This window comes from Aspergillus nidulans, chromosome I (genome assembly GCF_000011425.1).
Source record: "Aspergillus nidulans FGSC A4 chromosome I".
In the NCBI taxonomy this organism is placed as follows: Eukaryota; Fungi; Ascomycota; class Eurotiomycetes; order Eurotiales; family Aspergillaceae; genus Aspergillus; species Aspergillus nidulans.
The window spans coordinates 1,957,522-1,973,386 of NC_066257.1; the positions used below are offsets into that span (position 1 = coordinate 1,957,522).

General features: G+C 51.1%; 6 protein-coding genes across 6 annotated transcripts, besides 1 other annotated feature; 4 read left to right on the top strand and 2 right to left on the bottom strand.

Moving 5' to 3' along the window:
* Nucleotides 1–15,865: part of a sequence feature (contig 1.100 1..337251(-1)) that runs on past both edges of the window.
* ANIA_10752 (uncharacterized protein) lies at nt 873–2,471 on the top strand. The gene is made up of 4 exons (XM_050612641.1): nt 873–1,528; nt 1,578–1,668; nt 1,723–2,157; nt 2,210–2,471. The coding sequence occupies exons 1-4, from the start codon at nt 950–952 to the stop codon at nt 2,254–2,256; spliced, it is 1,152 nt and encodes a 383-aa protein (XP_050467068.1). The 5' UTR covers nt 873–949; the 3' UTR covers nt 2,257–2,471.
* Nucleotides 2,638–3,891, top strand: ANIA_10743 (BAR domain-containing protein). The gene is made up of 5 exons (XM_050612644.1): nt 2,638–2,743; nt 2,861–3,016; nt 3,066–3,615; nt 3,674–3,805; nt 3,856–3,891. The coding sequence occupies exons 1-5, from the start codon at nt 2,709–2,711 to the stop codon at nt 3,886–3,888; spliced, it is 906 nt and encodes a 301-aa protein (XP_050467069.1). The 5' UTR covers nt 2,638–2,708; the 3' UTR covers nt 3,889–3,891.
* On the bottom strand, nt 5,498–6,922 carry ANIA_05868 (sterol homeostasis protein ARV1; the record flags this gene model as incomplete). The annotated part of the gene is made up of 4 exons (XM_050612648.1): nt 5,498–5,682; nt 5,761–6,568; nt 6,628–6,681; nt 6,734–6,922. 4 exons carry the CDS (start codon nt 6,920–6,922, stop codon nt 5,498–5,500), a joined length of 1,236 nt encoding a protein of 411 aa, XP_050467070.1.
* Nucleotides 7,155–9,508, bottom strand: arg2 (acetyl-CoA:L-glutamate N-acetyltransferase; the record flags this gene model as incomplete). Its single annotated transcript, XM_050612653.1, has 3 exons — nt 9,354–9,508; nt 9,138–9,302; nt 7,155–9,065 (listed from the first exon to the last, which is right to left on the bottom strand). Exons 1-3 carry the CDS (start codon nt 9,396–9,398, stop codon nt 7,155–7,157), a joined length of 2,121 nt encoding a protein of 706 aa, XP_050467071.1. The 5' UTR covers nt 9,399–9,508.
* Nucleotides 11,539–13,107, top strand: ANIA_05866 (polyamine acetyltransferase). Its single transcript, XM_050612656.1, has 3 exons — nt 11,539–12,242; nt 12,296–12,748; nt 12,801–13,107. The coding sequence occupies exons 1-3, from the start codon at nt 11,853–11,855 to the stop codon at nt 12,822–12,824; spliced, it is 867 nt and encodes a 288-aa protein (XP_050467072.1). The 5' UTR covers nt 11,539–11,852; the 3' UTR covers nt 12,825–13,107.
* ANIA_05865 (putative GTPase NOG1) lies at nt 13,305–15,716 on the top strand. Its single transcript, XM_658377.2, has 5 exons — nt 13,305–13,368; nt 13,431–13,539; nt 13,604–13,705; nt 13,756–15,452; nt 15,512–15,716. Exons 1-5 carry the CDS (start codon nt 13,348–13,350, stop codon nt 15,551–15,553), a joined length of 1,971 nt encoding a protein of 656 aa, XP_663469.1. The 5' UTR covers nt 13,305–13,347; the 3' UTR covers nt 15,554–15,716.

The following is a 15,865-nucleotide window of genomic DNA, read 5'->3' on the forward strand; positions in this document are numbered from 1 at the left end:
ATTGATCATTTTGATGAGCCATTACAGCTGTCGCAATGTATCTGATGAGGACGTGGATGAACCTCAACCCACATGACAAATGTGCTGTTGTAGTGATTCAACGCTTCACTTGCAGCAGTGTAGCTGTCCTCGACAACCGCAACCTCCACCTATGCTTCCTTCCTGCATTATAGATTTGCTGGTGATACTTACGCCAATAGCGAAAGGCCAGGTCATTGCACAGCCACATGGCTGGAGATGCCCCATTCACCTTCTTGGCCTTCAGTGCAGTGCCAGCGCCGATGATGAAGCCAGGAATCGAATAACTGGGGGACAAGCGTTCAGGTTTCAGGTACTAGCGTAGATCATAAGGCGAGAGCAAGACATGCATGGGCCAGCGCTTTGACAGTGTCTGCAAGGGCCAGTGTGTTGAACTGGTGTGGGCCTACAGATGCTCATACGGTCAATCACAGGTCAAAGGCGACAATACAACAGTATACACCGTCCTTTTGAGACCCCAAACATAGCTTAGCAGGTGATTTGTAAGAGTAATCAAGCGGATATGGACGGGGCGCAGACCAGGCCTGAAGTGGGAAAGATTACCGTACGGAATTGTATCACTTTTACGACTCTATTTACGGACTTTGGGTGGAGGGATCCCCAGACAAAAGGACGTCATCGCTCAGCATATAAAACACCACAATACTCTCTCTCGCTCTTGCTCGTCGGCGCTTGACTTTTCTTCATTATTATACTTCTCTAGGTTTTGTTGAAAGTACTGTCGTTGAACGCTCAGCTCCCTGTGGACTGATCTCGTTTTCAACTTGAGATTCACCTTCGTTCTTCTCAGTCACGGTTCTTTTACCCCACCACATTCCCATCAACTGCTGCCTGCGGATCGTTCCTGTCATCCGCCAGCGTCACCCACGGTACGCCCAAGCCGAACCCCTTTGGGTCATCCGATCATACTATGCCTCGATTCTCCGATTCCCGCTCGGGTTTTGACAGCGAGACTGAGTACTTTTCTCGTGAGTCGCGAGGCCGTCATCACTCCCGTGGGGCTGCGGTCCTCGAGCGGCCACCGCGCCGGGTTGAAGATGAGTTCCGATGGGATTCTCGTCTGCAAGAAACCGACCGCTATGGGCCTCCTGCTCGCCGGCCGAGCAGACACTACGATGATGACCATCTCCGCCACGGAGGTGCGTTGGTGCGCGTTGACCGCCGTCACGCTGAGAGTCCCCCTCCCCGGCCTAGAATGCTTAGACGACAGTCTTCTCTGGATACCTACGATCGCCTTCCCTCTCGCAAGATAGATGAGTACTACCATGGTTATCTTCCTAGGGCCGCGCCTAGCCCGCCACCATCGCGCCGGCGTACTCGACGAGACGAGTTCGAGACCATTCAGGTCCCGGCGCGGGAGAGTTGGTATAGAGAGACGGAGACAGTAAAAGATACGAGGCCGTATCCACGTAAGGGAAAGACCCGCATGCCGCAAAATCTCGTCAATACTCGGGCAATTCGTGAATTTGGTTATCCCTATGAGAGAGAGGTATGAGCCAAGTCGAAACCGCCCTTTTATTTATACTGACGGATGCTAGGGTGACCTAATCATTATCCAGCTAGCTCTTTCCAAGGAGCAAATCGACGCTGTTATTGAGAGGAGCCGTGAACTTAAACGTCAGCCTGAAAGTGCGATGCATGTGCCCTATATCCACTGAGCAAGTAGGCTGACCATGGTTCTAGTCATACCTATAAGAGCCCGGTCTCCAGTTAGAGCGACATCCAGGCGCAGGAAAGTAGAGACAATTACGATGGAGCCCAGGGCGAGCGAAACCTTGATAGTCGAGCCCTCCCCCTCTCCTGAACCCTACTTTTCAGCGGAACCCCGCGGCTACGACTACTCAACAACCACAGCGAGGAGGACTGTATCGCGTTCGCGATCAATATCGGTCAGACCACGCCGCCGCCGTTACTCGTCGCCGCCGCGCATGATAATGGAGCGTCGCTCCGACCACACCGAAGCTCCCGGACAAATCATGATTGTACGTCCGCGGGACAGCGATAGCGATCTAGATGACTATGCCATCGACAATTACAGACCACCATTTGATCCAAGTACCGCGCTCTACGGGGATGCCGATGAAGAGGAAGTCCTAGAGGTTAAGCAGAACCGCAGAGGTAAAGCTTTCAACTCAGCTTTCGGCTTTATATGTTATTGACATTGAAATAGGGCCTCCTGCGCGAACTCTGCGACGCATGCTTGCAACGATGACCTAGATGCCGTGGATAACTTGATCCTTTAACGATGTTCTTTCCGTATTTGATAGACTGCTTTAATAGTTCCTACGCACTTGTTTTGCTGGTCTCTAGCTTCTGCAATGCCGTATGACGAGGGATGGGAGTATGTGATACCAGGGTACCGCCACGAATGCACTTTTCTTCTTTGCCTATATCCAGCTCAACACATTGAATTTTTTAATCTGTGGTTTATTCAACTTGGGAGTAGCGAATCTTTATATTACTTACTATAAGCTGTCGCTTGACAACCTTAATGTCCGCATGTGACAGTGGCGGTGCAAGGCGGTGCGGGAGCCTCGACTCGCTATATCCACTCTCCGACCAGCTCTCCTAAACAAACTAACAGACTACGCACACATCCTCACCTGCGACGGTCAAGCCTACTTATTCGCTTCATTAAACCAGCTGGACTGTTGTGAGTTGCATCAATCATGGACAAGTTTCAGGCGTTCGGGAAGAACTTCAGGTAAGGTTATCAGCAGCCTACGTGTTAATGTGTACCCCGGACCAGCTCCCAATGAGCTGCGGTCTGTACACTGTGGGATCACCGGCATGAAACTGATGTATTCGCTGTTTTGAATAGTGCGAACTTTACGCCTTTTGCTGCGCGCACACAGCAGTTAATTCGCGAGCAGCTGGGTCAGGTTGAAGACAAGACTCAACTTCCCGATGAGTACATCGAACTTGAGAAGCGCGTGGATGCCCTGAAGCTAGTGCACCAGAAACTCCTTCAGGTGACGTACGTTGCATTCTATATCAATCTGGCTGTGGTATGCTAAGGTGTGCAGCTCTCAATACTCCAACGAAGCCTACGACTACCCCCCTAACATCCGCGAATCCTTCAACGATCTCGGGCGCACCATCAACGAAAAAGTCCACCTTCTGTCGCAGGCCAGCACCCCTGCCGAAGCTCAGGCTGCACTAACCGCACCCCCTTCAGCAAAACCGCAGCCCAAGACCTTCAGCCATGCCATTGCGCGCGCTTCGCTAGCTGGCTCCCAGACTCTGGGGAATACTACAGCTGGTGAGGATCCGCTCGCAACTGCCCTGGAGAAGTATGCGCTGGCTTCGGAGAAGGTGGGCGAGGCCCGTCTGGCGCAGGACGCCCAAATCCAGTCGCGCTTTCTGGCTGGGTGGAACACAACTCTGAACACGAACTTGATGTTTGCTGCGAAGGCGCGTAAGAACGTGGAGAATGCTCGACTCATGCTGGACTCCATCAAGGCAAAGCATGGTGGTGATTTGGATAATCTGAGCGAGGAGGCCCGTTCTGAGATTGAGCAGGCGGAAGATGAGTTTGTTGGACAAACTGAGGAAGCTGTTAGCGTTATGAAGAATGTATGTTTGCCAATATGAGCTGGAGGTGTGTTGTTGGTTTTGCTAACTATGTTGTTAGGTTCTTGATACCCCTGAACCACTGAGGAACCTGGCGGACCTTATTGCCGCGCAGCTAGAATACCACAAGCGGTCCTACGAGATTCTCAGCGAGCTGGCTCCTGTTGTTGATTCCCTCCAGGTTGAGCAAGAGGTACCCTCCATTTAGAATATCACTCCTCTTAGGATACTAACATATCCCAGGCCAGCTACCGTAAGAGCCGCGAGGGTGCCTAGATGTTGACTTGGTTTGAGGATAAGTAAGGAGTGATTTTTGTTTCCTGCCTATGCTATCCGTTTCCCGCTTTTACCTCACTCTGACCAGTGTATACTGTTATTTATCTTTTTGGACTTGTAAGGACGTTTGATATCCTGACGGTGGATATGTGGTTCAAATAACCGTAATGAGTCATCGACTTCATTCCTTCCTATGCTAAGCGTTCCTCACTATTATGTTCGAAGTAACTTCCGCATTTCATCCAGGAGTCTGTCCCTTATACTCCGTTTCCTTCTGAATCCTGAATCCTGATCTGAGCTCAAACATCCCTTATATTCCTATACAAGGTAAGCACAATCATTTAGATGCCATACGTATGCCAAATTGATGTGTGCTTCTGGATGGCTGGCGGATAAAATGTCAACAGTTTTCTAAGATGTAAGATACAAAAGTTATATAGGTCCTGCACAGCCACACCACCAGCCACATCAGCGGATCCGCACCTTAATGTGGCAGCACCAGGGAAGCTCCAGTCCTGCCAGTCTAGCAGCCTCCAAGCATCAGAGGGCGCGATTTCAGTTCAGCGTACAGACAATCTCCCCAAGACCATCAAAGAATCACTCTTTGTTCAGCGAGCCGTACCCTTGCCGGGCCGTCTCTCCGCCTCCGAATCCTAGCCGAAGCTGACGACAACCTCTCCGCGCAACGAGGTTCAACTGACGTCGCACTCGCAATCGAGTTGATTTCTACGAAACCACGCGCCATCGTCGGAACCAGAGCCGGGCTCGAAGACTAGGCTGGTCCAGTCCAGTCCACGAAGCTGCCCCCTACGGTATCCTTCATTCTCGATTCCAAAACATACTCCGCTTAGGAACCGCACATCATGGCAAATGGGTACGAACATTTCCGGATCCAATCCTATGTTTTAGACCGAACCGAGACAATGTGAAATAAAGAATGGAAGCTAACGGTTTTGGTCCAGCTGGAGCCTCATAATCGGCTTCATCGTCGTTGTGGCCGCCGCCGTTGCTGCTTGGGTGTTCAGTCCGAAAGGGGAGAATCAGACGTATGTCTATCCGTCGTTTTGTCACATTGCCCTTTATCAATCTGTTATGAAACGGGATGAGACGGGGTTGCTCAGAAATCGGAATTTCCGGGCTGCGAGCAGTGCTAATATGTAATATACACAGACTCTGGCGAAGCACGCTCATCCTCTCGATTGCGAGCTGTTATTTAATGTGGGGTATGTTCTATCCTCTTTCTTCTCTCGCGTCTTCTCTTTGCCCCAGCGAGGTAAGGAAATTGCTGATTGTTTGGTATTGTAGCGATCACGTTTATGGCGCAGTGGCACCCGCTTATTGCGCCGAAGAGGGCGGATATTCGGCCTGACCGGGTGCCGCAGTAGGTCTCTTTCTTAATTCTGCTCGAGGTTTGTTTAAGGTTGGATGGATGGTGGAGTAGCGTTGTTAAATGGAAGACGGTCGAAGAAACTCACGCTCGGCATAGAAGAGCCAGTTGAGGTTATGCATATCCTGCGGAACCGTATTGTGTTATGTACGGCTATTTCCTACTTTGGATAATCTATATCCATGCTTCAATTAATGTATGTATACGAAGTATTCCACGAAGTCACATGGACTGACCGCATAATCGAAGATTATCCACCCCAACAACCCCCAGAATAACCTTCTGCACGGCCCATCTAGCAAGTAACCCCGCGACAGCCAGCGCCGTCGCCCGCAAATATCCACACCCTAAGAGGATGTAAAGAGCTTCAATATTGCTCAGCAGGACAAGATGCATGTCAGCCGCGCCTAGCGTAAACAGCGAGCTCATAAGGTCCACAAAGCTTGCTACATAGCTAGCCGGTATACCCGCCGGTATAATCTTACTTAAGCCTTCCAGGAGGGATGAGGAAACGGACGGCGATGATTCTGCTAAGCCGGAGCCGGCTGAACCGGCTACCACGAGGTCCGATCCGCCTTCTGCTCTCTGGGCGGGATTCGGCTGTAGGGTGGAAACTGCGCTTGCACCGTAACCTGAACTGGGAGTAGAGTTTGAGCTGGAAATGCGGCCATCTGGCCCCCATATAACCAGGAGTATCGGGAAAAGTTTCGCACAACTGCTTACAAAGAGCGCTGTGCTTATTGCTGTTGGACTAGCCTGAGATGGGGGAGATAATTGTTGGAAAGATTGCATAGGGCCTGTGGATGCACGACGCAACGGCGGCCGCAAGTCGCAGAATGAGTCGCGGGGACTGGAAGGTGATGGCTGGCGAGGTCGTTGATTCTCAAGACCTGGAAGTTCCTGCACGGAGCTGTGCGGTGTGCTCTTCGGCGGGCTCAGAGCGGACGCTTGTTGTGCTTGCACCAATTGCTGAGGGAAGGAGGGAAGAATTGGCGTGGTGGGATTTGAGGGAACCGGAGCTTGAGATTCAGTGGCAGCGGCATTGGCGGTAGCAGTGGGTTGTTTTGTAGGTGTAGATTGTGATGAGAAAGTAATGAATGAGGCGAGGAGGCGAACTGTGAGGTGGTGGGCAAGAGTTGCTAAGGCGTTCAATGTAAGAAAAAAGAGGTATTGGATGATAATCGGAGCGCGAGAGAGGAATGTCGTCTCAATCAGCGGGGACTTTTCGATCCGTGCCCAGGTGAGATAAACATCAAAGAGGAGTAGAAGGACTCCAAGTCGGATGATTGAGCGCTATGTTTGCAGTTCCGTCAACACAGTTATTCTATTCTTAATGTCTGGAAGGATCGTACATCGAACTTATGTTCATCGCTTTCGAGGCGATTGAAGAGGAGATGGCGGTACACCTTCAGCTCAAGTCAGTCAGAGTTTTAGAAACAGATGTTACTGGAGACGAACCTGCGGCTTGATTAAGACAAGGTCGATAAATATAACGACGAAATCATACTCGACGTATTTGTCGGCGAATCGCTTGCAGCGCGGACATTGCGTCAAGCGCACGCCTTTGCCTAGTGATCGATCGTCGGCGCGGCTGTAGGCGCTATACAGATGGGAGACCGGGTACGAGCACTCAATGCAGATCGGCATCACGGGTAGCCCATCATGAGCGATTCAGAACAGGAGGACAATATGCCGTGCTACGCAAAGGAGAAATGTGGCTCTGTCTGCCTTGTTGATTGAGGATAAGCCGAAGGCGGTGAGAAAGGACTCGTATATATCGACGCTGTACTGCTATTTTTGGTTTAACTACTAGGTGATGTTGTGGCTTCCAATGTCATTGTATGATTCTATATACCGTCTACGTGCATATTTGTATAAATCAGTCTATTACACCTGTGTCTTCTGCCCAGCTCGGCTGTATGCTCCGACAGACAGCTTCGTAGTCTCGGAATTTCTGCGGCTTCTCAGGCAGGTCAGGAGTCGTCCAGAACATGGTCCAGTTGGTATCTGCGAGCTTCCAGGACCCCAAAGACCGCTCGAAGTACCATTTATTCACCGGGTTGTCCTTGCGGCTACGCCAACATACCCCGTTAGGAAAGCATGTCCGCACCATGGCATTGAATACAATGTCCGCAACGCCGCCTGCACCCTGGCTACGTTTGAGAACCGCAAACTTGTCCAGGTAAGGCACCATTCTGGCCGTGCTAGATTCGCTTCCGTCATCCTCCACTCCAGGGGGAAGCTCCCATGTTAATATAGCACCACCCTCATATTCGCCGGCAATTATTAAACCAGCCAATCGGCCATTCACTCGGTTCAGATAGTCTTTTACGTCTAGCTTGCGGTTGAATGAGTCTTCAATCAGGTGTACCAGCCGGGGAAGGTCAACATGAGGATCGTCGAGATTCATGTTCGGGCGTGTCTGTGCCGTCCACACCTGGACGCGCGGGTCAGGGATAAGGCTGACAGGCATGCCTCGTTTGACGAAGGTGGTTGGAGGGGCAGGGAGATGAAGCGAGCCACGCGCCCGCCGGCTCAGAGGTAAGGACGATGAAAGCAGAGGCTTGTCTGTGAGAAGATTATGGATCAGAGGGTTTCTCTGCCGCCGCGTACCGACTGACAGCTCAGAAGGACTCGATTCCAGCGAACGTGCGGAGTTCGCAACTTCAACTGGTGAAGTGATTATCCCGGAAGATGCAGACGGGAGCATGGCCAACGTTTGTTGCGACAGTCGTAAGTTATCCAGATGGCCATCAATGGTATCCTCGCCAACGCTCATAGGCAATAGCGCTTGCTTGGCAGGCGTAGACGTCGGCTCTGTACTGGCAGATTCTGAGACCGCATTGCTGTCCGAGATAGGATTTGTGACCACACTCTCGCCCTGGCTATTATTGGCTGGGTTGCGAACCTGTAGCAGCTCACGCTCGATATGTTCAAATTCTTGGTCCATATTGATGAAAGCGTGAGATGTTTGTGGGCCTCGAAAAGCTGGAACACCGCCCAAGGGGTCTAGCAAGATGACCCGGTCTAAAGAAACTTCCTTTTGTAGATCATTGATCTTCTGAGCTGTAATCATCGGGTCCTCGTCAGGATCTGGCATTGTAGCCAAACCTGCAAGTTCTTTTGTCAAAGCAAGAACGGCATCATTAGCGGGTACCATAAGAGCCTTGGGAGTGTCCTCCGTATAAGCAATCGGCGCGACGATCAGGATATGACCATCTCGTAACGGACTGAGAAGCTGTTTCCGGGATGAGACAGTCGGTATATCTGGTCTTTTAGCTGGGAAAGACAAAACGGAATATAGATGGGAAGATTTCGAATCCGGTTGACGATCGACGGCCGTTGCGATGCGGCCTACCTGCTCCGTAGCTATTTTTCGCAAAGTATGGGTGTCGCCGTCCGAGCCCGGATCGACCACAACACAGCAGGCCAAGCCCAGCCGGTTAATCTGTGAAAGCGTCCTGGCCACTCCATCAAGGGTAGAGTCATCCAGCAGCTGCGGAGTCTTTATCTTGACAAGTGCCAGGTGCAGTCGCTCCGGTATGTCCTCGCGCGCAGGGGCAGGGGTTGAGTCTTGTCTGAAGACAGGACTTTGATATACAGATCGTGATGCGCCGTAGAAAGATCCCAGGTTGACTCCAGAAGGTAGCGATTCGGCAATGGTCTGTTGTACTGTTGTGCTCTGCAACTTCTTTTGCGGCTTCGCTGGTTGTTGGGCCTTAAGGCGGGCGAGGTACGATTTGGCTTCTCGTTTGGTAGACGCTGAGTTCAACAAGCTCATAAAGAATTCCTAATTGCAGAAAGAAAAGAAAAAAAGGTCAGATACACGCCCAAAGAACGATTAAAGTGCTGGATAGCGTACCCGATCAAGCAACTTCTCCTTCGCCCGTCGGCCAAGGCGATCATAATTTTTGCTGGTGGACGAGAAGTCGGCGCTCTGATTAACTGTGCGATCGTGCAATGAAGAGAAACATCGGCGAGGAGTGGGATAAGCTTCATCACCAGCACCTACAACGGTTGGATGCCGCTAGGACGAGGATGAGCAAGAATTGGGCTTGTTGGGGGTGTAGTCTCAGACCTTGAGAGGCTGCGCGGCCCGCGAAGCGAGCACCCTCGAGCTCATGGTAATGCTGGAATTGTTGGAGGCCCATCCAGGGACAGGGACAGACAAGCTATCAAGCCCCTCAAGGAACCGGGATGGCAGAGAACATTGTGGAGGAGCAGTTGGCGGTCGGAAGAGAGGAAGAAAAATGGGTCGATATCGCGAGAACTAAATGAGTCAATGACGATGCATCTTCCGCTCCGCTCTCGGCTGCGTCAATTTCAACCGAGGCCGATCCCGCTCGGCTCTCGTTCCCTGCAGTAGTATACGAAGTAGCTACATGAGCGATTTCTCAACCATTTCACCTTATATTGAGCGCCATTACGGGATTGCGTTGTTACCATGACTAACCCGTCGAATTATCTGAGGTAATTAACCAGGACCAATAATGACGGGCTCTCTGAAATGCATCCTTGCATTCGAAGTGGAAATCCAAAGCCGTGGGGGTGCCTACTGCCAGTTCCGTATACATAGTGGATCTTGATATCGTATCGCGGGATGGCACATTTTCTAAATCAGGCTGGCTGCTCAAGTAATGCCTGAAATATGTTCCTCATCATTAGCACCCTGGTAATAGACCATCACCTATTTTGTACTTAGCGAAGGACGCATTTCGCCGGCCATGGTGTTCAGTGTGAAAGCCGAGACTATGCTTGTTACCTCTCACCATTCCCCGCTTTATGCAGGTGAAGGCTATTCATGCCCACAAACTCCAATATCCGGTCGAAGACGCTCAGTTCTTAGTTCTATAGTCCCGACGCGACGCTTGGCTGGTACAGTGGCACAGATCCTCAATAGAGGTGTCAGCACCACCTCTAGGCCAGGTCTGCTCCTCATCGGCCCACTACAGCACTCAGCTTGAATAGAAGACGCCCAGGTCGAAGTATAAGCTTCTTCAGTGTCAAACGAGACAAAAAGGCAGTTCTAACGGCTGTCGACAGGGCCTATGGAGTCGTGGGACTTTTATGGCTGTTTCCGTTGCTGGGAAAGGCAAACTTGGTGAGGCTTTTGTGCACAACTTCCAAACGCGTTGATACATATAACACAGTGGCGCTGGTTAGGACAATATTGATGTCCTAGCCTACACCGCGCGCGGGATACGTATCTCAGTCCTCCAAAGTGGTCGCTACCGCGAACGTGGATGTTGCCATGTCTATGATCCTGAAACCTTTACGCCACGCCATGATTCTCATAGAAGTAGTGCAGAATCATGAATGGAAGGCCGGGATCCTTAGTGATCGCAATCCTGCAAATAAGATCCTCGGGCGAACGAGGACGGCAGGATCCGCGCAGGTATTCTGTACTTTGAACATATTCGGGTGCAGAGCTGACTGGTTTCGGGGTACTTGCATGGTGGAATAGAGAACTTTGTATGAAGACCATCTGTCATAATGTCCAAGAGTCCAAGAGTCCAAGAGTCCGCAAGAAAGAAGAGGGTGCGCTTAGCCAATCCGGTTGTCTGATTCTTGCCTGACCTGTTGGAGGCAATGCCAGATACTGTTTTCAAATGAGCTCTTGAAGCACGCCGATATTATCAGACTGAATATGCTATTGAACGCTGCCACATCATATCTTGTTTGAGAATCACCGATTCAGAAGATGAAGGACGGTGCGATTATCATCAACACTATGCGTGAACCGGCTAGCCGAAGACGCACTGATGAAAGAGTTTCGAGGAATTTTCGAATGAGCAAGTTGCCTTTTGAACTGATGTCTATGAGAATTAGAATGAGCCATCAATCATCCGAAGCTTGTCAACAATAAGGTGATACTGCTCCCTCATCTCGGTAAAACCATCGGAGAGACAGAGCGAGAGACGGATTTGTTAACGCTCAAGGAATCAGAAAGCGCACTGGATCGGGGAGAACTACTGACTCCTATTGCTTGATTAGACTCATGATGTTCCCTTCACCTGTCGGCTCGAGCTGGCCTGCACAGGAACAGAGTTGAGACAGGATAATTCGATAAGCACCGAGAAGTGGGGGAGATCGAAGATAGGCACCAGGGCCGGCCCAGATAAGCGTCCTTTGCCCCGCGAGCCGCACTTCGGAAGACGGACGAAAACTCTTCAAACTCAATAGAATCCTCGGAGTGGTAAGTGCGTCATGGTCAGGTATCAAGTACGTGAGAGTCAATATACTAACAGGATCTGACCCTTGCAGTCTGCAAGATCTGGCAAGGTTCTCGACCCTTGTCACCTCCCTTTCTGTTTGTTCGAGTCTTATCACCTGCATTCCTGCCGCCCCACCAGTGGCCACCAGCGCACCACTCTGACCATTTTTTCGATCGGATTAATCTACCGTCCACAGTCCACAACCCACACTGTGCCTTCTCAATCGCTCCTTTCAGACCACTGCACTTTACAGTCTCATACTGCCTTAGGCTCTTTCGCTCAGAAACACGACGAGTCGCTATATATAAGACAAACCGAAACGCTTGCGTACCTGCGTCTTCAGCATCCCTGCAACCCAAGCCATGTCGGACCAGTCATATCAGCAGCCCGCAGACCATCCCATTAACGGGCTCAAGCCCTTATCGAATGCGGACGGATTTTCTCTGCCTATAACTGGCAACGATCTCTCTCATGGCGGCTACGACCATTCAGACGCGATCATGACCAACGGACACCCTTTGGAGGAAACCGACGAAGACGAAGATGAGGAAGAGGTTGACGAAGACTATGTCGCCGTTGACCATGACGATTTGAATGAATATCCCTACTGGTTCCGTCGCCCGCCCGTGCGCCAGCCGTCAAAGCTCGACGACCTGCATCCGTTCGTACAGGTTCTGACGCAATCAAACGTGGACGACTGTCTTGCTGTGGAAGAGTCATTTCCCGAAAATGAGCGCTGCACCAGAGAGAAGGCATGCGTTCCTGCTAATGTCACTGCGGACTCGTACTGACTTCGTTTGAACAGTTCATCTATCGCCTTGGACGATGCCCTGAGCTTTGCCTGGGCCTGTTCACTCTTCCGATTCTCGGCCCTGACCAGCCCAAACCTCGCCCTACACTCGTCGGACACGTTATTGCGACTCGGACTTCCACCCCCTTCGTCACGGATAAGTCGATGGAACTACCCGCTGACTGGGAGACCATGCGCTCAACAGTTGTTGATGGGGAGACTGTTGGTCACGACGAGTATGGAAGCACAATTGCAATCCACTCTCTGGCGGTTCTACGCGAACACCAAGGAAAGCAGGTTGGAAGCACATTGATGAAGTCCTATATTCAACGAATCCGGGAGGCAGCTATCGCAGATCGCATTGTGATTATTGCACACGATAACCTCATCCCGTTTTACGAAGGACTTGGGTTTGAGAATAGGGGCCCAAGCAAGTGTCAGTTTGGTGGCGGTGGCTGGACAGATATGGTAAATTTATCTGCGCAAAAGTCTGCCTGAGGTTTGTGCTAACTGTGTTCAGGTACTAGAGTTCAACACGGAGTGAGCTGGTCTGTCGAGGTATTTCTCCGGTATCTCTTCCGCTAAGAGTATCCTTCTACGGCTTTTGATTAGCACTCCCTGTTCCTATTCCCTCTTTCTCCTTCGTATTCATTCCCATCGATGCATGTTCATGGATTGTGTTTGGTCTTAGTGGTCGACTTCGAAAAGCAATGGAGTTACTGGGTATGATGATATGATCTGCTATGATATGATGACCGGTTTGGTTGGTCAGGGCAGGCTCAGTGTTTACCATAGATACTTCGGTAGTCAATGTATTCTAGCACTCGAATTGAACTGCTGTAAACTGTTTATTGTAGCTGAAGCAAAGCTGGAGCTCAGAACTGCTGATTGGATAACTCGGTTAGAGACTGCAGAACCCCCACATTAGCTCACCGCCCGCCAAAAATTCTGCCTCCGACCGCCCTCACCATAATTTTTTTAATTGACAGGCTATTGCCCCATCGCCCTCATCGCATCTTGGGGAACCTTATTGAAGTCATTTTTCATAATCGACGGAGGTGCCCATCATGAAGACCACTTGGAAAGATGTAAGTATCCTGCGCCCCGTAGCCTCTTTCAAAACACCACTGACGCTTTCACCGCTTGATAGATTCCTCCGGTGCCCACCAGCCAGGAATTCCTGGATATTGTCCTCAGTCGTACACAGCGGCAGTTGCCCACTCAGATTCGTGCAGGCTTCAAGATCAGTCGTATTCGAGGTACTTGTGGCCCTAATTATTTTGCTGTGAGAACTTGAATGATTAATCAACATCGTTATTTCAGGCTTCTACACTCGAAAGGTCAAGTACACTCAAGAAACATTCGGCGAAAAATTCCAAGCGATCCTGGATGGATTTCCCCGGTTGCAGGACATCCACCCTTTCCGTGAGTCCCAGTGCATTTTATCGCGTATGAGCCTGTCTCACAATAGGCAGATAAGGATTTGATGAATACACTTTACGATGCCGACCATTTCAGAATCGCCCTCGGTCAGGTCTCGACCGCCAAGCACCTGATTGAAACCGTATCCCGCGACTATGTTCGCCTCATCAAATATGCTCAGTCTCTCTTCCAGTGCAAGCAGCTCAAACGCGCTGCCCTCGGTCGCATGGCCACCATTTGCCGACGTCTTAAGGACCCCCTCGTTTACCTGGAGCAAGTCCGACAACATTTAGGCCGTCTGCCGTCGATTGATCCCAACACCAGAACTCTTCTGATCTGTGGATACCCCAACGTCGGAAAGTCTAGCTTTTTGCGCAGCATTACCCGCGCCGACGTCGACGTTCAGCCTTATGCCTTCACAACCAAGAGTTTGTTTGTCGGTCATTTCGACTACAAGTACCTCCGATTTCAAGCCATCGATACCCCCGGTATCCTTGACCATCCTCTGGAAGAGATGAACACCATTGAAATGCAGTCTATTACTGCCATTGCGCACTTGCGGTCTGCTGTGATGTACTTTATGGATCTTTCCGAGCAGTGTGGCTACTCTGTTGCCGACCAGATCAAGCTTTTCCACTCTATCCGACCTCTGTTTGCCAACAAGATCGTTTTTGTAGTGGTGAACAAGATCGACGTCCGACGACCGGAAGATCTCGAGCCTGAGCTCCAAGAACAGATGCAAAGCATGCTGAAGACAGGAGATGTTGAGCTTTTGCAGCTTTCGTGCACCACTACTGAAGGTGTCACTAACGTGAAAAACGCTGCCTGCGACAAGCTCCTAGCGGAGAGAGTGGCACAGAAGCTCAAGTCTGGAACGAACAGCACCGGTACTCCTGGTGGCAGACTCGGCGATGTTCTTGCGCGTATCCACGTTGCCCAGCCTATGGGTGGGGCTCAGCTGGAGACATTCATCCCCGATGCCGTCAAGAACCTCAAGAAATACGACAAGAACGATCCCAACCGGAAGAGACTGGAGCGGGATATTGAGGAGGAAAACGGCGGTGCTGGTGTCTACAATGTCGATCTCAAGAAGAGTTACACTCTCGCCGACGATGAATGGAAACATGATAAGATTCCAGAAGTGTGGAACGGCAAGAACATTTACGATTACGTGGATCCTGATATCGAGGCTAAGCTCGCCGCTCTGGAGGAAGAGGAGGAGAAACTGGAGGCCGATGGCTACTATGACTCAGACGAGAGCGTCGAAGACGCCGAGGACGCCGACGTCCGCATGAAGGCTGATCTCATCCGTGAGAAGCGCACCCTGATGCGTAACGAGGCCAAGCTCCGCAAGTCGCTCAAGAACCGCGCGGCAATCCCCCGCAGCGCCAAAGCCAAGAAGCTCTCCCAGATGGAGCAGGGCTTGGACGCAGCCGGCTACGACCCGGAGGCTGCTGTCTCCCGTGTCCGTTCCCAGAGCCAGGTTCGTGGCCGTACGACGACACGCAGCGAGGTCGAGGACGGCGACGCAATGGACATCGACCCCTCCGATCCCCGCCAGGCGATCGCTCGGGCCAAGGGCCGCGCTCGCAGCCAGGCTGCTACGAACCGTCTGCAGGATGGTGTTACCGACGAGACTGCCAGATCCAAGGCCGAACGCCTCGCCAAGCTCGGCCAGAAGAAGATGAACCGCATGGCCAGACAGGGAGAAGCCGATCGCCACCAGACCGTTTCCCTTACGAAGCACCTGGTACGTTTCCTCGATACCCTATTCAAATCAGATTTGGGCCCCACTAACTCTATAACTAGGTCGCCGGCAAACGTGGGCTGGGCAAGACACAACGTCGTTAAACCCTGTCTGTGTCTGTGCCTTTCGTCCTATCTTGCTTGCCGCTACGATACCGATGCTATGCTCCACTTTTTCTTCTAATACTTTTACACCCGTAGTACAGTCCAGCTCACAGTCCTCATCCTACATACTCGTTATGATTATGGTGTCTAAAAATCACACGGCGTTGGGAAGGCTTGTTTTTTGTCTATGATATGATATCTTGTTGCGCGTCTTATAAATAGGCACTTACTCAGCTAGCGCTGTTTGAAGTCCTATCAGGATTATGATAACTTTAGACGGCTTGTCAATGGATAGAGTCATTACCTTACCTA